Raw genomic sequence first — 22,468 nt, 5'->3', positions numbered from 1 at the left:
TGGTGCAGCAGACCATCCCAGTTTCAGGCGTGCAAAATATTCCTGGCTTCCAGGTTCGGCCAAAATCCTTTGGGGGTTTTTTTGTTGTTGTTGTTCGTTTTAATTTAATGGCATTTGTTAAGAGCTCACTATGTGTCAGGGACTGTACTGATCACTGGGGTAGATACAAGATAATCCAGTTGGATATGGTCCACATTCGACTGGGGGCTCGTAGTCTTAATCCCCATTTTACGGATGAGGTAACTGAGATAGAAATGGTGTGACTTGCCCGAGGTCACACAGCAGGCAAGTGGTGGAGCCAGAATTAGAACCCAGGACCTCTCACTCCCGGGCCCATTCTCTTTCCACCAGGCCATGCTGTTATATCCTTTAAAGATGCCTTTTAAAGATGTGGTAAACAAGGTTTGCTTGCATAGCAAGGTCAGATGCGTACATGTAAAGGGTAATTTATTGAGAACCAATCCATTATTAAATGCCTATTAATCACTTCATCTGGGGTATTAATATCAATATAAATCTTGTCTTGGTTTGTAGAAGCTATCCGGAAAAATGAAATCTCTGGCAATTTTAATGTTTTGTTATGTTTTTTTACCTGCAGAAAAATCATTAGCTGCATTCTGTTTTTTCTGTCATTTTTAGATCACAAAATTTGTTCAGGATAGACATAGAGCCAGAAGAAATCGGCTTCGTAAAGATCAACTGAAGAAACTCCCCATACATAAATTTAAGAAAGGTACGGAAACATTTTTGCCGATCCAAGTATTCCTATTCAGTTGAATTTAACTGCATACCACCCATAATTAAATAGGATTTAGCAACAGATATTGGTCTTTGTGAAAAATGGTTTGTTGAAGAGGTTGGAGGCAAAGAGGAAAGTTCAACAAAAATACCATTTTTCTAAGCATTTCTTAAGGGTTTTTATTAATCTGGCAATCCATTTCCAAAGAAGATTATAAATTATTTATATTAATTTCTGTCTCCGCCCCTGGACTGTAAGCTCACTGTGGGCAGGGAACGTATCTGCCAACTCTGTCGTCTTGTACTCTCCCAAAAGCTTATTACAGTGCTTTGCACATAATAAGCGCTCACTAAGTACCATTGATTGGTTGATTGATTGAACGAACACATCAGTGGTCTCACCGGAGGTTTGGGCTAAGTCATTCAAATTTCATTTTGTTTTGATTCTTGAAATGTCTGATGGAAAATGTGTTCATAAAAAGCGATAAAGCCCCACCTCGGTGCTCTCTTTTGGGTGACATCTTCTCGTAAAATCCTGAGGAAATAGGAAACCCACCCCCTGCAGGAAACACTTCACCTAGTGTCCCTGGAAATGAAGGTTGCCAATCAATCAATCAGTGGTATTCATTGAGCACTTACTGTGTGCAGAGTACTGTACTAAGCTCTTGGGAGAGTTCAAGAGTTGGTAGACACGTTCCCTGCCCACAAGGTTACAGTCTGGAGCGGGAGACAGACATAAGTGTAAATAAATAAATTATGGGTAAGTATATAAGTGCCGTGGGTGGTGTGAGTAAAGGGAGCAGATCAGGGTGATGCAGAAGGGAGTGGGAGAAGAGGAAAGGAAGGCTTAGTCAAGGGAAGGCCTCTTGGAGGAGATGTGTTGTGACGGTGGAGAGAGTGATCGTCTGTCGGATATGAAGAGAGAGGGCGTTCCGGGCCAGAGGCAGGATGTGGGCGAGAGGTCGGCGGCGAGTTCGAGGTACAGAGAGTAGGTTGGCATCAGAGGAATCAAGTGGGCCGCAGAGGAGGAGGGGTGCATTTAGTTTTGGGAATGGAGACTGGTGGGTTTGTTACTCAAATTCCCTTTCGATGTGGTGTCGTGGTGTTGGGTGCCCTCCTCCTCTTCCTCCCTCTCGACCCGAGGCGGCCCAATTCTCCCCAGTCCGCCGCTGTGGCCGCGGGGGGCCCGGCAGCTCCCCGAACCAGGGGCAGGATTGGAGGTCTCTTTGGGGAACCGTACTGGGGCAGACCCATTCCTGCCCCTGCTCTCCCCAGGGCCATGGGGAGAAGAAGCTCACTGGAGACAGGGAACATATATACCCACCCAGTTGTAGTGCACTCTCTCCAGCGCTTAGTAGAGTTCTGTGCACACAGTAAGTGCTCAAGAAATATGATTGATTGATTGATTGATTGATTGATTGATTGATTGAAGAAGCCAGTGAACTCCAAGGTACCAGGAGAGGAGCTGTCAGGGGTCCAGTGCCCAGGGTGGAGGCTACTCCTTATTCTGCACCTTGGCGAGGCCTGAGCGGTTCTAGGCCTCCACTGTTCAGAAGAGAAACATGTGAACACGGCATGGGGCTGGGAAATTTTAATTGCTGGCGACAGGTAGAGAAACTGAGCTATCCATCAAGGTGCAGAGACCTGGGAGTCAAAAGGCAACGGGTAGTTGCTGCTCATTACACACGGGAAGGAGCATGGCCAGGAGAAAGAACAAGGATCTGGGAGTCAGAGGTCCTGGGTTCTAGTGCCGACTCCACCACTTGCCTGTAGGGTGACCTTGGGCGAGTCACTTCACCTTTCTGAGCCTCAGGTACCTCATGGATAAAAGGGGCACTAAATCCTACTCCCTCCTACTTAGAGTGTGAGCCCCATGTGGGACTGGGACTGGGACTGGGACTGTGTCCAACCTGATTATTTTGTGTCTACTTTAGCTCTCACTACAGTAGGTGGCAAATGGTAAGCACTTAACAGGTACTGTTATTATTATTATTATCCTCCATAAATAGTGAATAATGATGGTATTTGTTCTTCATGAGCCTCACTATCAGATTTGAGGTTACAGTAGAATTTCAGTGAATGTATATTTTGTTAGAGATGTATTCTCGGTCCGATCTTCAAATAGCGTGAAATCCACAGATTGCTGGATTGCATAAGCCCCACAAATAATGCACTTATAACTAATTTCATTAGGGAATTTTAATTATCCCTTTAATACAAGCAGGCCCAGGTGAATGAAGTTTCAGAGTATATTTAGCAATAATTCCTTTTGCGTTTTTAAATTCTTTGTGAAGAATGGCTGTAGCATACATCGTGGAGTTCTTCCCTGGTGTTCTTCACCGGAGTTGGAAGAGGAAAATTTTTCTTCATGTTGTATAATTGTGAATATCTAGTAGGAAACCCAAAATCAAATGTTAGAATAGTAAACAGTATGCAGAGACTCAAAAACTGATTCTCTTTAAAATACCCCTTCCTTAATAATAATAATAATAATGTTGGTATTTGTTAAGCGCTTACTATGTGCAGAGCACTCTTCTAAGCGCTGGGGTAGACACAAGGTAATCAGGTTGTCCCACTTGGGGCTCACAGTCTTAATCCCCATTTTACAGATGAGAGAACTGAGGCACCGAGAAGTTAAGTGACTTACCCATGGTCACACAGCTGACAAGTGGCAGAGCCAGGATTAGAACCCACGACCTCTGACTCCTAAACCCGTGCTCTTTCCACTAAGCCACACTGCTTCCTTGACACAGTTAGTGCTAGCTCAGGGGTTAGAGTAATTGTCTTGTAAAGCAGGGGTTGTGAGATCGAATCTCAGCACGACCTGCATTGATCTAGATACTTTATTTTTTCAAGCGCTTAGTACAGTGCTCTGAACATAGTAAGTGCTCAATAAATGCTATTGAATGAAATGTCATTGTAATTATACTAGGAATCTGCCATTGGCCATCCAGTGGCTGACATATTGGTCCAATTAGGAGATCAATTAGTGGTGATTCAGTGCAATTGAGAAGCGCTTGGTCTAGTGGATAGCACAGTCCTGGGAGTCAGAATGACCTGGGTTCTGATCCTGGATTTGCCACCTGTCAGCGGTGTGACCTTGGGCAAGTCATTTTACTTCTCTTCACCTCAGTTCTCTCATCTGTAAAATGAGGATTAGGACTGTGAGCCCCATATGGGATAGGGACTGTGCCCAGCCTGATTAGCTTGTGCCTACCCAAGCCTGGCACATAGTAAGCACTTAAGAAATACTATAAAAATATTGACACATTGCAGACCTTTTTTATAGGACTCTCTCAACTTTATCTTCACACTCAGTGATGAGTTGGGTCCATCGTATTTCTCATTTTCTCGTAAACCAGGCATCGTACTAAACGCTGAGGTAGATACAAGGTAATCAGGTTGGGCACAGTCCATGTCCCATGTGGGCTTCAGAGTCATAATCCCCATTTTGCAGTCGAGGTAAAGGAGGCACAGAGAAGGTAAGTGACTTGTCCAGGGTCACCCAACAGACCAGAGGCTCAGCCAGCATTAGAACCCAGGACCTCTGACTCCCAGGCCCTTGCTCTTTCCTCTAGGTCATGTTGTTTCTCTTTGCTTATAGCTTTGGTCTGGGCCCACGTACCTGGCTATGCCAGCCACTTTTCCAGTATTCTAGGGTGATTGAGGAGTCAATATTGAAATGCCATCACTGATTCCACCTTCTCAGCCATCAGCAGATTCATGGTGATTCTTGCCTGAATATCTTCTTGGGAAAGAGGATTCTCTGAATGTTATTTGTCTTGGTCAAGGCCTGCAGTCATATCATCAGGCACATGGAAATGTATCTCCCGGGCCCTTTTTCCACTCCATTGTTAACCGAAGGAAAAAAAAATGAACTTCTGTGACCATTTATTCATTCAATTGTATTTATTGAGCGCTTACCGTGTGCAGAGCATGGTACTAAGTGCTGGGAAAGTACAATTCAGCAACAGAGACGATCCCTGCCCACAACAGGCTCACAGTCTAGAAGCAGGGATACAGGCATCAAAACAAATAAACAGGCATCAATAGCCTCAATATAAATAAATAGAATTATAGATATATACACATCATTAATATAAATAAATGGAATTATAAATATGTACATATATATACACAAGTGCTGTGGGTGGGGTAGAGCAAAGGGAATGAGTCGGGGCGATAAGGAAGGGGAGGCCAGAGTAGGCAGGTGCAGCAGCTGTGAAAACTTTCAGTCAGATGACCCAGAAATGTTAGATTTAAGGCCTTCCGTTTGTTGTGGTCAGAGATACAGAGGCAGGATCCCTTGCCTCCTTGTAAACTCACTTCTGGTCATCCAGAAGGAGGTGGGTAATGCCTGACCGCCCGGGTATTCTGTTTCATATTTCAAACTTCTGTCCAGCACCACACTGAAATTGGCTTTGCCCTTCTGGTTTTAAATCAAATCTGGGTTTGTTTAATTTTCCTTCCTTGTAATTACCCGATCTGGAGCGATGTTGCATCACAAAGCCCAGAGGGATTTACAGCACAAATAGGGCCATCGTGGGGAGCAGTTGAAGGTAATAATTAAGACACAAAGGATGTGATTATTGTATAACACCACACAAGGTGTGTTGGAAGCAAAATGGCAATGAAGTATTATTTTTTTCAGCCATCTTGGGAATTGGCTATTAACTAGTGAAATCCAAAGAAAGGTTTTACTGGACTTGGGTAGAGCTGAGGAAGCATAAAGCAGTGGGACCGAGTGGAAGGAACCTGGAAGTCAGAGGACCTGGGTTCTAATCCCAGCTCCTCCACTTGTCTGCTGTGTGACCTTGGGCAAGTCCCTTCATTACTATGTGCCTCAGTTACCCCATCTGTAAAATGGGATTAAATCCCTCTCTCTTAGGTGTAGAAAATGAGCCCCATGTGGGATGGGGACTGTGCCCCATCTGATTACCTTGTATCTACCCCAGCGCTTAGAACCATACTTGACACGTAGTAGACACTTAACAAATTACCAGGATTTTAAAGTCTTAGAGCTCCTGGCCGTACTAAGGTAATTCATTCTCACCTTAAAGTGTTTTCTCGAGGACTCCTGTGCTGGCTTTGTTTACCACCCTGTGACTTTTCAAAAAAGAGTGAGGTAAACAGAGAGGTGGTGGGGCTTTTAGAACCCCTGGGTCCCCTGTCCCAACCCCACAGCACTTATATATGTAGCTGTAATTTTATTTATATTCATGTCTGTCTCCCCCTCTAGACCGAAAGCTCACTCTGGACAGGAAATGTGTCTGTTATAATGTTATATTTACTCTCCCAAGTGCTTAGTACAGTGCTCTGCACACAGTAAGTACTCAATAATCATGGTATTTGTTAAGTGCTTACTATGTGCGAGGCACTGTACTAAGCACTGGGGTGGATACAAGCAAATCAAGTTGGACACAGTCCCCGTCCCATATGGGGCTCACAGTGTCAATCCCCAGGTGAGGGAACTAAGGCTCAGAGAAGTGAAGCGCCTTGCCCAAGATCACACAGCAGACAAGGGGTGGAGCCGGGATTACAACACAAGACCTTCTAACTCCCAGGCCCGTGCTCTGACCACTGCACCACACGATTAACTAACTTTCTAACTCCAGGAGCGGTTGTTATGTAATACGAAGTGACCCATATCAGTAGAGGGAAAGGTCACTTCTGCAGAACCTTCTTCAGAGTGCAGCGCGGCGGCATTTTTGGTTTTTTTTAGAAAAATGAGCCGGGCGACAGAATGAAGTACGGGCTGGAGAGAGGAAGAGATAGGAAGCAGAGAGGTCAGGGAGAGGCTGAAGCAGTAGTCAAGGTGGGAAATAAATGCTTGGGGTCAGCGTGATAGCAGTTTGAATGGCTAGAAAAGGACAGATCCTACAGATGTTGTTAACTGACAAGATTTCATGAATGAGAGAGACGAATCAAAAAGGACAAGGTTACGGGTTTGAGAGACGGGGAGGATGGCTGTACTGTCTACAGTAATAGAAATGTAAGAGGGAAGATAAGTTTGGGTAAGAATCCATCATCTGTGTTTACTGAGGGCTTAACTGTGTGGGCTCGCTGTACTAAGGGCTTGGGAGAGTACCACAATAAACTTACAGTCTAGAGAGGGAGACATTAAATAAATAAATTCTGGATAGGTACATAAGTGCTTTGGGGCTGAGGGGGGGAATAATATTGGTATTTAGACATTGAGTAGGATTTTATTCAACCCCTGAATACATAATTGAATAAAATCTCCCCCCCCCCCCAATCCTTTACCAATAATAATAAAGGATACAAAGTGCTGGGATAGCTACAAGTTAATTGACTGGTATCAAAATTTGAAAGACTGCATCCTCCAGGGGTCTGATTATCAGAAATGGCAGTCATTTTCTAGGACCCATAGTGGCTTGGGTGCTGTGTGTAGTTTATAAAGAAAAATTCCTGCCCTTTAGCTGTTTCCTTTCTGGAGAGCAACAGTTAGTGTGCAGAAGGGAGTGGGAGAAGAGGAAATGAGAGCTTAGTTGGGGAAGGTCTCTTGGAGAAGGTGGGCTTTCAGTAAGGCTTTGAAGGTGGAGAGAGTGATTATCTGTTGGCTATGAAGAGGGAGGACATTCCAGGCTAGAGGCAGGTCGTGGGGGAGGGGTCGGCAGCCAAATACACAAGATCAAGGTACGGTGAGTAGGTGGCATTAGAAGCGTGAAGTGGGCAGGTGGGTTATAGTAGGAAGTCAGAGAGGTGAGGTAGGAGGGGGCAAGGTGATTGACTGCTTTAAAGCCCACGACGGTGAGGAAGTTGTGTTTTGCGGAGGTGGATGGGCAACCACTGGAGGTTCTTGAGGAGTGGGGAAACTTGGCCTGAACAGTTTTGTAGAAAAATGATCCAGGCAGCAGAGTGAAGTATGGACTGGGGTGGGGACTCACCATTACTTCTTCCCAGAATCTCTAGAGTTGGAGGTTGAATGCAGCCCTTAGTAGGCCTGAGATGCCACTGCAGCAAGTGGTCCGGACCAGGATTGGGAGCCTAAGGCTAAAAACACTAAGCAGATAAAGCAGTCGATGAGTTTTATTGAACACGTATTGCGTGCAGAACACAATATTAAGAGCTGAGGAGAATACTACCAGAGCAAATGATGGTTCCTGCCCTCGGGGAACTTTTAATCTCAAGGGGGAAGTAGGCAGACACACATTATTTACAACTAGAGGGAGCAGGAAGAACCAAAAGGATCCAGCCGGCAGGAGTAGGGAAAGATAAAATAGTTGAATGAGTAATGAAAATAAGCGAAGGTAGTGGAAAGAGCACGGGCTTTGGGAGTCAGAGGACCTGGGTTCTATTCTTGGCCCCGCTACTCACCGTCTGTGTCACTTCACTTCTCTGTGCCCCAGTTACTTTATCTGGAAAATGGGGATTGAGACTGTGAGCCCCACGTTGGACGGGGACTGTGTCCACCCTGATTTTCTTGTATCCATCCCAGTGCTTAGTATAGTGTCTAGCACATAGTAAGTGCTTAACAATTCCATCGTTATTATTATCATATTATCATTGTATTATTATTTTTAATGATAATAAAGGTATTTAAGCGCTTACTATGTGCCAAGCATTGTTCTGAGCACTGGGGTAGATACAGTGTAATCAGGTTGTCCCACATGCCTCAGTTGGGACAACCTGATTACCCTGTATCTCCCCCAGCGCTTAGAACAGTGCTCTGCACATAGTAAGCGCTTGACAAATACCAATATTATATTATTATTCCGAACTCAGTCTTAATTGCCATTTTACAGATGAGTTAACTAAGGCACAGAGAAGTTAAGTGACTTGCCTCAAGTGATTACTTGGCTTAGGTGATTATTAAATCATCAGTAATATATATACAGAACTGCTTAGGATGGGTGGCTTTGGGTTGATGTGAGAACAGGTGGTGACCTCCTTGAGGAGGTCAGATTTCGGGAGTGGTGGCTAGAGCACGAGCCTGGGAGCCAGAAGGACCTGGGTTCTAATCCGGAACTCCAACATGTATCTGCTGGGTGAACCTTGGACAAGTCATTTCACTTCTCTGGGCCTCAGTTACTTCATCCATAAAATGGGGATTAAGACTGTGAGCCCCATGTAGGACATGGACTCTGTCCAACCCGATTACCCTGTATCTCCCCCAGCGCTTAGAACAATGCTCTGCACATAGTAAGCGCTTAACAAATACCAACATTATTATTACTATTTTTACCCTTAAGTCCAGGAAATACTAGGAAAACTTGTTTTGAATTCCATCCAGTTGCCCTCCAAAAGAGTCAGGCCTTTACGAAGCAAGATGAAGATAAAAATATGGAGCGTTACCTATGTTAATGAACTGGAATTTGCAGTTGAATTCCAAACAAAAGAATTAGTGTGCCAGTGGAGAAGCAGCTTTAAGAAAAGAAAAACAAGGCCAATTCCCGAAATCTTTGAGGAATGGTTTTTAGGCCCTGGCTTATAGCACGACAGCTTTTGGGCTGCAGGACTCCTCTGCTTTCTGGCGGACTCAGTATAAGGATCTCTGGGGTCCCCTGACTTCAAGAATACAGTGAAAATTCTCATCGTTGACCCTTTGGGGGCACTTGGAATCTCTAATCCTGCAAAACGTAATCCAAGATTTTTCTGTTTCGGTAGAGGAGAAAGAAACGTCTTCCCATCAAGAGTCTGCGTTTGCATATTTTTCCAGCGATATTCTCTGCCTCCTTCTATAACCTAAGGAAGACTTAACGAGGTCAGCGGCTCTTCTGCTGGGTTTCCTTGGAAACGCCCTCCAGCCAGTCCTTTGCTGGACGGAGCCGCACCGGGATGGACAGACCCTAATGTCCCTCTCTCCAACTCTAGGGATCAAAGAGAACACGCAAACCGGAAATTTGCAAATACGTGTCAGACTCCACTGGGAACGATCTTTCCCTTGGAGTATCATGTTAGACATTTTGACATCCTTGAGAGTAATCAATCATTCGCATTTATTGAGCACTTACTATGTGCAAAGCGCTGTACTAAGCGCTTGGGAGAGTAATAATAATTATGGTACTGTTAAGCACTTACTATGTACCAAGCACTGTTCTAAGCGCTGGGGTAGATACAGGTTAATCAGAGTGGGCACAGTCCCTGTCCCACATAATAATAATAATTATGGTACTTGTTAAGTGCTTACTATGTGCCAAGCACTGTACTATGTGCCAAGCACTGTTCTAAGTGCTGGGGTAGATACAAAGTAATCAGGCTTTCCCATGTGGGCCTCACAGTCTTAATCCCCAACTTCAGATGAGGTGATTGCGGCACAGAGAAGTGAAGTGACTTGCCCAAAGTCACACAGTTGAAAAGTGGCAGAGCCGGGATTAGAACCCACGTCCTCCGACTCCCAAGCCCGGGCTCATTCCACTATGCCACGCTGCTCTGCACTCTTAATCTCCATTTTACTGATGAGGGAACTGAGGCACAGGGAAGTGAAGTGACTGTGCCCAAGGTCACACAGCAGACGTGCGGCGGAGCCGGGATTAGAATCCAGGTCATATCGACTCCCAGGCCCGTGCTCTAGCGACTAAGCCACGCCACTTTCCGGCGGCATGTTACCTGTCCGTTAGTAGCTTACAGTGACTGAAGAGACACCCACAGATTCGATGCGTGGAACGTACGCTTGGGGGAAAGCCTGTCTTCACTCTGTCGGGCCCAACCTGGTACCAGGAATTCCCATGGGTGCCTAATCTGTGAAAGGGGCATTAAGACTGTGAGCCCCACGTGGGACAACCTGATTACCTTGGATCTGCTCTAGTGCTTAGAACAGTGCTTGGTACAAAGTAAGTGCTTAACAAATATCATCATTATTATTATTAGTATTATTGTTTCTAATACAACTTCTCCCCTTGTTTGAAAGGTGAAGAAGTTCAAGGGCCGTGGATTGGGTGGGGCAAAGGGGTCACAGATCAGGAGACAGTAGTGAGCCAACGCGTTTACCTTTCCTCTGCGTCGTGCACTCTCCCAGAACGCAGCATATACCGTCCACCGAAACGGGAACTGGAGCTCAGCAATCATCCCCGTTTAACTAGAGCATCCGCAGAACTGGCAAAATGTTCCTTAGCCCATGACCTTATCTGTCCATTCAATTTGTGTACTCCAGCAGTAATGTCATTCTTGTTACGCCTGTGCCCCCCATCAGAGACTAATCTCCTCTGCGGACATGGAATGTATCACTTCATTATCCTCTAATAGTAATAATGGTATTTATTAAGCACGTACTATGTTCCAGGCACTGTACTAAGCGCTTCCCAGGTGCCTCATACAGTGCACCGCATCGTTGGCTCTCTATAAATGCTGTTGCTTTAATAGTAGTAATAGAAATAGTAATCCAACCTTTTGTTTTAGCACATCATTCTTCACGTTGATGCGTGAACTTCAAACTCGGGATTTCTTTGATACTGGCCCTATGGTATCGTATTTGTTAAGCATTTATTATATAGCTGGCACTGTACTAAGCGCTTGATACAGGCTGATCAGGGTCACAGAAACAGCATAACTCAATAATGGATTTCTTTCAGGGTATTCGAAAGGTGGCTGATTTGGATTTGCCGGTTTATTGAGGGTTATGTATCTTTTCCCTTTGGTTTAAGGGTAATGATTTTTTAATCCGTAGAAAATTTGGTGCATCGGCTTGTAACTTCAAGGCAAATTTACTCAGTAATACTTTTCCTAAAATGATTGCTTAACTATGCCAGCAGCTGCCAAAGTAGTAAATATTTGATAGTCGCCTTTGTGGAAACCAATGAGAGGGGAGTTGGCGGTGCACATGAATAATGTATGTAGCGAAGTACAACTTTGTTCACACGAGAGTTAAATTCTGGCTCTTGAGTGTTGGACCAAATTATTGGCCATTTAGGATTCTGTATTTGGAGAAACACTTGCTCGATAGAGAGGCAGCAAGGTCCATCTTGAGACAGATCTTGTTTATCCCAAGTTAGACTGTGTTGTCATAATTAAGAATAAAAAGATGAAGCCAGAGCAATCGCCATGTGAATGCAGAGTTGGAGATAGCAGTGGCTATTCTGAAAAGTTAATCTTCTGGAAGAAGGAAGAAAGAGGCATTAGGTAAAGCCAAAGAGAAAACCCCAAATTTGGAAGTAACCCAGGGCGCGGCCTCTACATGTTTAAGACTATTGCTTTGTTTTGTTCTGTTGTCCGTCTCCCCCCTTCTAGACTGTGAGCCCGTGTTGGGGAGGGATTGTCTCTATTCGTTGCTGAATTGCACTTCCCAAGCGCTTAGTATGGTGCTCTGCGCACAGTAAGTGCTCAATAAATACGCTTGAATGAATGAATGGTGTTTACTGCATCACTACAACTGCTAATTACAACTAATGAAGGTTTTCTGGGCTGAAATATTTATTGGGCCATTTGCAAGGCTACTGTACAAAATTTACTTGCTGTTGGAAACAGAGCAACAAAGAGTATTAATGCCTATTCCTCTTCATCATCATCAATGGCATCTATTGAACGTTTATTACATGCAGAGCGCCGTTCTAAGCGCTTGGGTCCTCCCAAGTGAACGTTTCTCTACGTATCTCTTCTTTAGGTGAATCGCTAACTAGCTTTAATATTTGCCGACAGTGGGAACGGTAACACCGGAGTTAAACCGAATGCTACTGGAAGCTTGTTCATTCATTCAATAGTATTTATTGAGCACTTACTATGTGCAGAGCACTGTACTAAGCGCTTGGAATTGCGAGCAGGGAATGTGTCTGCCGACTCTGTTCTGTTGTACTTTCGCGAGCACTCAGTACAGCGCTCTGCACTCAGGCAACGCTCAATAAATTTCATGGACTGATTGATGGATTCTCTTCTGAAGAGGTGTTCCTCAGCTCTTTGGGAGACCTGGTCCAGGTTAAGACCAGTTGTAGCAGAATGCCTCTCTGTCCCCCTCTGCAATAATAGATTGTCTCTATCTGTTGCCGAATTGTATATTCCAAGCACTTAGTACAGTGCTCTGCACATAGTAAGCGCTCAATAAATACTATTGAATGAATAGAAGCTACTCGGCCCCCCGATGGCTTTTTCACCTCATTGTCAAATCAGACACATCTGCTGGGGAAAAAAAAGGCTTGGGGATTTGACTACTTTCCCTGCCAGCCATCCCCACTGGTGCAAAAGCCAGTCAGGCACCTGTCCCACTGCCGGTGGGCTATCCCCGTCTCTGCCCTGACCAAAGTCCAGGATATAGCTAAGCTACTGTTTGATCGCCGACAACGTCGCGGCCTTTTTAGGAGCGACCCGTCACGATGATTGGGCAAGCGAGGGCCAGTATACTCTCAACCATCGCTGCCTCTGACCGGACCCAAGGCTGGCTCCCCAGAGGACTGTGCCTGCCTACTTTCATCTCCCATGGCAGTCATACAAGGAGAAGGGTGTGAAAACGTCGATCGGGATTTCCGATCACCTTTGGAGATCTCACCTGCAGCAGCCCTAGGACTAGTTTCATTAGCGTCTGTCTCCCCCTCTAGACTGTGAGCTCGTTGTGGGCAGAATATGTCTGTTGTTTTATTGTTCTCTCCCAGTTAGTTCAGTTCTCTGCACATAGTAAGCGCTCAGTAAATATGAGTGAATGCATGGGATTATATTGATAAGAAGGGGTTCTTTTGGAGGTGAAAATGGTAGCTAACTCCAGGGGAAGCCATAATGGTGGAAGAGTGAAGGTGTGTATACAAAACTATCGCTGCTGAGAAACTCCAGGCAGAGCTTCACTGTTGTCTCTACGCCACTCTAATGTCTTAGTGTTTCATCGCTCCCAAGGTGTCTGTCTCCAGTCTCCCTCTCCCCCAACTGTTTCCATAGATTATGATCCCCTCAAGGGGTAAGGTCCGTGTCTAATTAATAATAAATAATTATTGTATTTGTTAAGCACTTACTATGTGCCAGGCACTGTACTAAGCATTGGGGTGGATACAAGCAAATTGGGTTGGACACAGTCCCGTCCCATGTGGGACTCATACTCTCAATCCTCATTTTATAGATGAGGAAACTGAGGCCCAGAGAAGTGAAGTGTCCTGCCCAAGATCACACAGCAGACAAGTGGCAGAGCCCCGATTAGAACCCATGACTTTCTGACTCCCAGTGCCGTGTTCTAGCCACTACACCTTCCCACCTCTGTTCTCATTCCCAATGCTCAGTAGAGAGCTAATAAATACTACTATCACTAGTGTCTGATCAGCAATCAGTCCACCGGCAATATTTTATGGAGTGTCTACAATGGGCAGTGAGCATTGTGCTTAGCTCTGAGGAGAATACAGTAGAATTAGTAGACACGATTCCTGTCCTTGAGGAGCCACTGGTCTTAAAAGTGATAGCCTATCCTTATTCATCTGGAAAGCCATCCTACCCTACCGTGATCAAGGTTGAAGATGTAGAATGAGATCTCCCAGCCCCGTAACCTGAAAGACAGCATCCCCCACTTCCCACCGTTACGGCCTGGAGTCTGTCAGCACAACATTTCTGAGAGACAGCTTCCGAGGTAAGAAGTGTTAGATGGGGAGTGGAAATCCCCTTACGGTTATAGGAATTAGTTAAATCCCTAAAATGTATGGGCCTGTGTCAGGCAGAATTATTGGATAAACATTGAAGATGGCTAATTATAGTGGGAGCAGGTGCAGCTCCGGGGGGTCGTGTTCTCTCAGCTGGGATAACATCCAGGGTGCCAAGATTTGGCACTTCCGGAGCTTAAGTCGGTAGGGTCCCTGGAAAATAAAGTCTCAGGACCCTGCGGGGGTCTTCTGAACTCTTGGGTCTTCCCGGTAGATGTTCCAAAACTCATCCGTCCAGGATGACCCGCTACTTCAAAGTGGGGAAGCTGGAGGTTCCAGGTGGCTGTTTTCTTTGGAAGAGAACGAAAACGGTCAGGGGCAGAAAGGAGCAGGAATTACACCCATTCCACAGTGCCATCCGATCAGGGTTGAAGTGGAGCGCTCGGAGCCCGAAGTTGTCCCGCCAAGGACTTAGTTTATCTTTGGTGTCATTCTGATGCCAGTAACGAAGTGGGGGCACTGGAGAATGGGGAATACAGAGACAGAGGGATAAAAGCCTACAGATTTTGTATGGGAAAGGAGGAGCTGGGAGTTGGACGGTCCATTTCAGTTCTCGGTGTTCTTCTTTGGCCAGGGCACGGTTCGTGGGTGGGGAGAGTGACTGACGGAAAATGAGGTAAAGGGAGTTCAAGTGGCGAGATGAAGTGATTCAGTCAGAATCACTTCGTAGGCCAGCGGCCAGGCCAGACTGAGAAACGAGATCCTACTCTGGGGTTCTCAAGCTGCAAGGCCTAGGGAAAAGAACTCGGGCCTGGGAGGAAGAGGAACCTGGATCTAACCCCAACTCCACCACTTGTCTGCTGTGTGACCTTGGGCAAGTCGCTTCACTTCTCTGGGCCTCGCTTATCTCACCTGTAAAATGGGGATTAAGACCGTGAACCCCATGTACCTACACACAATATACGTCGGGTTCCGCAAAGCCGTATTTATTATGTTAATTGTGGGCAGCGACATCTTATCCGATTTTCTTTATAAAAAAAAAATGAGCAAGATTGTAATATTGCTTTTGGTTATTCTTGGTTACACTTGTCTGCTTTGTGACCTTGGGCAAGACACTTAACTTCCCTATGCCTCAATTACCTCATCTGTAAAATGAGGATCAAGACTGTCAGCCCCCTGTGGGACAGGGACTGTGTCCAACCTGATTTGCTTCTATCTACTGCAGTGCTTAGTACAGTGCCTGGCATCTAGTCAGCACATAACAAATATAATTATTATTATTATTATATTACTCTCACTAGCATTAGCTTTTGGCAGCCTTAAAACCCAGGTAATTAAGGTTTCGGTTCTTGTTAAAGTTTTTTGCTGTTTTGGTGTTTTTAATTTTTTCCCTACTGCTTCTTCGGCTAGTGTGCATGTAGCAGAAAGTGGCCAGGCTTTTTTTTAAAGTATTCAATCCATCAATCAATCATTTGTATTTACTGAGCACTTACTGTGCGCAGAGCACTATACTGATAACTTGTGAGAGTACAGTGTAACAGAGTTGGTAGAAATGTTCCTGCTCACAGCGAGCTTACAATCTAGAAGGGGAGATAGACTTGTCTTCAGTAGGCATTTGAAGGTGGGGAGGGTGATCGTCTGTCGAATACGAAGAGGGAGGGCATTCCAGGTCAGAGGCAGGACATGGGCGAGAGGTTGGTGGCAGGATATATGAGATCCAGTATGGTGAAAAGGTTGGCATTAGAGGAGCGGAGTGCGTGAGCTGGGTTGGGGCAAGGTGATTGAGTGCTTTAATGCTGATGGTAAGGAGTTTTTGATTGATGCAGAGGTGGATGGGAAACCATTGGAGGTTCTTGAGGAGTGGGGAAACATGGACTGAACGTTTTTGTAGAAAAATAATCTGGGCAGCAGAGTGAAGTACTGGCTGGAGTGAGGAGAGACAGGAGAGAGGGACTTTGGCAAGGAGGCCGATGTAGAAAGCAAGGCAGGAGAGGCTAAGTGATTGGATTAACATAGTAGCAGTTTGGATGAAGAGGAAAGGGCAGATTTTAGCAATGTTGTGAAGGTTGAACCAACAGGATTTAGTCACAGATCAAATATGTGGGTTGAATGGGAGTGATGACTTGAGGATGATGTCAAGTTTACAGCTTTGTGAGACAGGGAGGATGGTGGTGGTGTCTACAGTGATGGGAAAGTCAGGGGAAGACTGGGTTTGGGTGGGAAGATAAGGGGATAAGGAGTTCTGTTTGGGATATAAATTTAAGGTATCAGCGGGACATCCAAGTGCAGAGGTCCTGAAGGCAAGAGGAAATGTGAGGTTGCAGAGAAGGAGGGAGATCAGGGCTGGAGATGTAGATTAGGGAATCATATGCATAGAGATGGTAGTTGAAGCCGTGGAAGCAAATGAGTTCTCCAAGGGAGTGGGTGTAGATGGAGAATAGAAGGGGACCCAGAACTGAACCTTGAGGGACTCCCGCAGTTAGGGGATGGGAGATGGAGGAGAAGCCCACGAAAGAGATGGAGAATGAGCATCCAGAGGGATAGGAGGAGAACCAGGAGAGGACAGTGTCAGTGAAGCTGAGGTTGGGTAATGTTTCCAAGAGAAGGGGGTGGTTGACATTGCGGAAGGCAGCTGAGAGGTCGAGGAGGATTAGGAAGGAGTAGAGGCCACTGGATTTGACAAGAAGGAGATCATTGGTGACCTTTGAGAGGGCGGTTTCTGTGGAGTGAAGGGGACGGAAGCCAGACTGGAAAGGGTCAAGGAGAGAGGTGGAGGAGAGGAGCTGGAGATAGTGGATCTAGACAACTTGCTCAAGGAGTTTGGAGAGGAATCGTAAGAGAGAGATGGGGTGATAGGGGACACATGAGCATGTTTGAAAGCAGTGGGGGAAAAGCCACTGGAGAGCAAATAGTTGAAGGTGGCAATCAGGGAGGGAAGAAGGGAGGGGCAAATACTTTGATAAGGAACGAAGAGATGTGCTCAGAGGTGCAGGTAGAGGTGGTGGATTTTGAGAGAAGGCAGGAGATCGCCTCTTGAAATCCTGCTGGGAAAGATGGAAGAGTTGAAAAAGGGGCAGGAGGAGGGAGGGATTGGAGAGGAGCAGGAGGGATTTTAGGGAAATCATCCCTCTTGGTTTTAATTTCCTCAACAAAATATGTGGCCAGGTCATTAGGGACAAGAGATGGGGGAGCTGGGGAGACGGGGGTTTGAGGTGGGAATTAAACATCTAAAACAATTGGCGAGGGCAATGGGCATGGGAGTCAATTAGGATGGAGAAATAATGTTGCCGGGCAGAGTTAAAGCACACAAGGACGAACATAAGGTGGACGTGGTCGGCCTGATAGCTGGATTTCCGTCAGCGGCGTTCTGTGGCTCGTGCACGGGAGCCAAGGAAGTAGACTGTGGAGGTGATCCAGGGCTGTGATCGAGAAAGGGTTAGGGGAATGAGTGAGTTGACTTCAGCAGAAAAGGTGGTGTTGAGGGCATCAGTTTGGTCGTCAAGGGAAGGTAGTTTGGGTTTGGAGTCTAAATGGGGCATGACGACTTGAGAAAATTGGATGGGGTCAAGAGATGGGCCGTCTCTGTGGGGAAGGGGAGGGGGGTCCTTGGGAAAGCAGGCAAGTGAAGAAGTTGTGGTCGGATAGAGAGATTTCAGAATTGGTCAGGGTAGAGACTGTACAGTGACTAGATAGAGATGATGAGATTGAGTGTGTGTCCAAGTTGGTGAGTGGGTGGGGTGGAGCAGGAGGTCAGTGGAGTTGAGTGATGTGAAACGGGCAGCGGCAGGGTCATCAGGAACATCTTTATGGATTTGGAAGTCCCCCAGGATAATGTAGGGATGGAGAACGAGAGAGGGAACGTCAGAAAGGGATCGAATAGGGAGGGGGCCGGTGGATGACCGTGACTAGTGTCCGGAATGGGTGGCAGAGTCAGATGATAAGGGCTTCAGAGGAAGGGAAAAGAGAGGGATGGGGGAGGTGGAATGGTGCAAAAGCGGCACTGGGGAGTGAGAAGGAAGCCGACCCCTCTCTTTCCCAGTGAGTCTGGGGGAATGGGTGAAGATGAGGCCCCCTCTAGCCACTAAGGGCAAAGTCAAAATACGTTGCTCGGAACTAGAGAAGCAGCGTGGCTTAGTGGCAAGAGTCCGGGCTTGGGAATCACAGGTCCTGGGTTCTAATGCCGGCTCCGCCACTTATCAGCTTTGTGACTTCGAGCAAGACGCTTAACTTCTCTGTGCCTCAGTCACCTCATCTGTAAAATGAGGAAGACTGTGAGCCCCATGTGGGACAACCTGATTACCTTGTATCTACCCCAGTGTTTAGAACAGTGCTTGGCACGTAGCGCTTAACAATGCTTAACATTATTATTATTATTACATTATTAATAATAACAATTGTAGTTTGGAACATAAGCAAAGACAGACTGTCACTGCAGAGGTCATTATTTCATCAACAAATACTGGAAAGCTTGGAAACAGTCTAGGATTCTGTCTCCGACCATGGCCACAAAAGACGTTTAAAGCAATAGTTGCTCTCCTTTACATACATCCTCCTGGCTCCGATGGTACCTTCTAATACTCCTCACTTTTCTCTCTAGTATGCTCGTTGTGGGCAGGGAATGGGTCTACCTAATACTCTCCCAAATGTTTAGAACAGTTCTCTGCACACAGTAAGCGCTCAATGAATACCGATTGATTAATTGATTGAAAATGTGATTAATCGGGGAGCCATTCTTCCTTGATCCAGCTTGTCAACGTCTTCCATCCATATACTCCTGTGGTCCAGAAAGTAGTGAAAATAAGCACTAATGGGCTAGTTTAGACCAAGTAAGCCTGCTTTATCCTGTCTGAAAAAGGGAGCACTAGGGCCTGGAGTGTGCATTCAAATAGGAGGAGATACCCAGTGTACGAAGCACTTGACAAGGGCCAACCGACCTGATAAGCTTGCATCCTTTTCTCACCCTTAATGCTGGAACTTAACTCAGCGTAAACTCAGAAGCCGTTTATTCACCTCTTAGAATCTCTTTCGGCTTTTTGTCTTTCAGTCTCATTGTCTTTAATGCTATCTTCTGAGGCGAAGTCCTCTTCATCAGCGGGATTTATTGCGAGTTTACTATGGCTCTGGATTAAGTGGTTGGGAGAGTACAATACAACAAAGTGGGCAGACACGTTCCCCGCCCACAACGAGGTGATATTTCAGCATCATATGTTTTCTGTACAAAATGATGACGTAGTGTGTAGTAGCACAGGTCTCAGGATACATCCCCAGCACTGTGGACCCCTGAGTTTCATAAAAAGGAAAAATGAAGAATGACATATATTGTGCAGTGCAGGATGGAACTAGATAAGTGGAGCATTTTTTTAATGGTATCTATTAGGTGTTTATTATGTGCCAGGCACTATACTAAGCCCTGAAATAGTTACACGTTAATCAGGTTGGACACAGTCCATGTCCCACATGGGGCTCACCGACTTAATCCCCATTTTCCAGATGAGGTAACTGAGGCCCAGAGAAGTGAAGTGACTTGTCCATGGTCACACAGACAAGCGGCAGAGCCAGGATTAGAACCCCAGTCTGTCTGACTTCCAGGCCCAAGCTCTATCCGCTAGACCACGCTGCTTCTCTACTTGGTTGGGCCAAGCGAGTGGATTCATTGCCTGAATCTTTTATCTTTAAATAAGGGAATAATGTGTGTTCTTCACTGTCTTCAAGACAGGTAAGGTCTCTTTCCATTTTGGACTTGGGGTGGGAGTCTCACAGACTAAAACGTTTCTTAAGAAAGAGTCAGCAAAACCTTTAATAATAGTGATGGTATTTGTTAAGTGCTTACTATGTGCAGAGCACTGTTCTAAACGCTGGGGTAGATGCAGGGTAATCAGGTTGCCCCACGTGAGGCTCACAGTCTTAATCCCCATTTTACAGATGAGGTAACTGAGGCACAGAGAAGTGAAGTGACTTGCCCATAGTCACACAGCTGACAGGTGGCAGAGCCGGGATTCAAACCCATGACCTCTGACTCCCAAGCCCATGTTTTTGCCACGGAGCCACGCTGCTTCTCTAGACAAGTGCTTCAGTCCAAGTCATCACCAAGTGTCCAAAAGCGATTCTCTCCCCATGGGTAGGCTTTGGGCCCTCCTATTCGGTCTGCTTTGTTTTACCGTGTGCATGCACCATTCTTCCTTCACCCGGTAACGGACAGCATGCGGACACTTCTTGTAAACTCCCAAACTGCGTAAGTAGAAATGGCTCGCGGAGAGAGCAGCTGGGGTTGTTTTGTAGGTGGAGAAAATGAGTGTTCTCTAGGATTCTCCAAGAAAACTAGGCTACTGGAGGAGAAAATAATAATGATAATTATTATTATAATTATGGTACTTATTAAGCACTTACTATGTGCCGAGCAGTATTCTAAGCACTGAGGTAGATACAAGACTTCTAGACTGTGAGCCTGTTGTTGGGTAGGGATCGTCTCTGTTGCCGAATTGTACTTTCCAAGTGCTTAGTACAGTGCTCTGCCCACAGTAAGTGCTCAATAAATACGATTGAATGAATGAATACTAGGTAATCAGGTTGGACACAGTCCCTCAGGAGGCTCCCACTCATCCCCATTTCACAGATGAGGTAACTGCAGCCCAGAGAAGTGATATAATAATTACGGTATTTTTTAAAGCGCTTAGTATGTGCCAGGCACTGTCTTGCATCCCATCCCCTTGTACGGAGACAGGAGCCCTGGCCGGGAAGCTGGAAAGGCTTCCATTTCTAGGGTGAGAAGCGGCTGCCTGAATGTGCTTCTTTCCCTAGCTGTCTTCCTTTTATGACTCAGCAGGAGACCATTTCAGTATGATCGGGAATCTGTGTCTAAATTTCAGGAGCGTGAACCAACTATTTGGAAAAAGCTGGGCGTCATTCCTGTTTCATCCCGATTATTTCTGAATGTCTTTGGCTCTGCCCTGGAATACAGGGACTCCGGGATTTGGTTTTAGGCCCACAGTGCCACCCCAACGGTAAATCCAACAAAAAGACTCAAATCTGTAGCCTTTAAGACCTCATTACTTTGATTCAAGGGAGAGGGCTGCAAATTACAGTATATGCAGATTAGCAGGTGGTCAGATAAAAGAAAATGAAAGACCTCAATGTCCAATTCATGCGCTCTAGAAACATTAGAGAAATATACTTAAGCAGTAACTGCAGAGTGGGATCCAGGAGCCTAAGCTCTTTTGACAACTCATTAATCAAACCACATCATATCACGTGCCTCGGAGAAGCTGGTGTCTGCGATATTTGCAGTTGAGGAAAGTGGAAACCAGCAGGAGTTGTACTGAATTTAATTAGGCCCTGCAGAGAAGCCCCATGCTCTATCTGCTAGGTCATGGGGCTGGAAGTCAGAAGGTCATGGGTTCTAATGCCGACACTGCCACTGGTCTGTGTGACCGTGGGCAAGTCACTTAATTTCTCTAGGCTTCAGTTACTTCATCTGTAAAATGGGGATTAAGACCGAGCATCCTCTGTGGGACAGGGATTCGTTCGACCTGATTAGCTTGTATCTACCCCAGCGCTTAGTACAGTGCCTGCCACCCAGTAAGTGCTTAACAAATACCATTAAATGTCAAATGTAGCAGCTGTGTCAGGTGGACTGTCAATCACTCATCAGTCTTTTCAATCACATTTGGCTGTGGGAATCAGATTTTACCATTGGTAGTATCATCTTAGATCATGAAAGACAGAATACAAGCCAACGAAGTAGAGAATCAAGAAGCACCTCCGTTGTACAAAACTATAAATAACTGACCATGAAATCAGAAAAGTTTTTGGAAATAGTTGAAGTTTTTGTATAAGCACCACACTGAAAAACATCAAATCGTGTAGAAAAGAATCTTAAAATTTGAAATAAGATTAAAATCAGAACTTAAACTTCTGGGCTCCTGTTGCAGTTGATGGTGAGGTTTAACAGAGAAGCAGCGTGGCCTAGTGGAAAGAACATGGGCCTGGTAGTCAGAGGACCTGGGTTCTAATTCTGGCTCTGCCACATGTCTGCTGGGTGACCTTGGGCAAGTCACTTCACTTCTCTGGGCCTCAGTACCTTCCTCTCTAAGTTGGGGATTAAGGTCGTGAGCCCCATGTGGGACAGGGACTATGTCCAGCCTAATTACCTTGTATCTACTCTAGTGCTTAGAACAGTGCTTGGCACATAGCATTTAATAAATGCCACAATTATTATTATTATTATTCAT

The 22,468-nt window shown here is 45.7% G+C and overlaps 1 protein-coding gene across 1 annotated transcript in view; it reads left to right on the top strand.

Annotated features, from left to right (window-relative positions):
• Positions 1-22,468, top strand: part of RNF13 (ring finger protein 13) — a 247,592-nt gene that overhangs the window by 211,884 nt on the left and 13,240 nt on the right. The window contains exon 8 of the mRNA XM_029065872.2: positions 640-733. Within this exon, the coding sequence (XP_028921705.1) occupies positions 640-733 (94 nt within the window). The remainder of the gene's footprint in view (positions 1-639; positions 734-22,468) is intronic.

This window comes from Ornithorhynchus anatinus, chromosome 1, assembly GCF_004115215.2.
Source record: "Ornithorhynchus anatinus isolate Pmale09 chromosome 1, mOrnAna1.pri.v4, whole genome shotgun sequence".
NCBI lineage: Eukaryota > Metazoa > Chordata > Mammalia > Monotremata > Ornithorhynchidae > Ornithorhynchus > Ornithorhynchus anatinus.
Note: the sequence above shows the minus strand (reverse complement) of the source record. Positions and strands in the feature narration are given on the sequence as shown.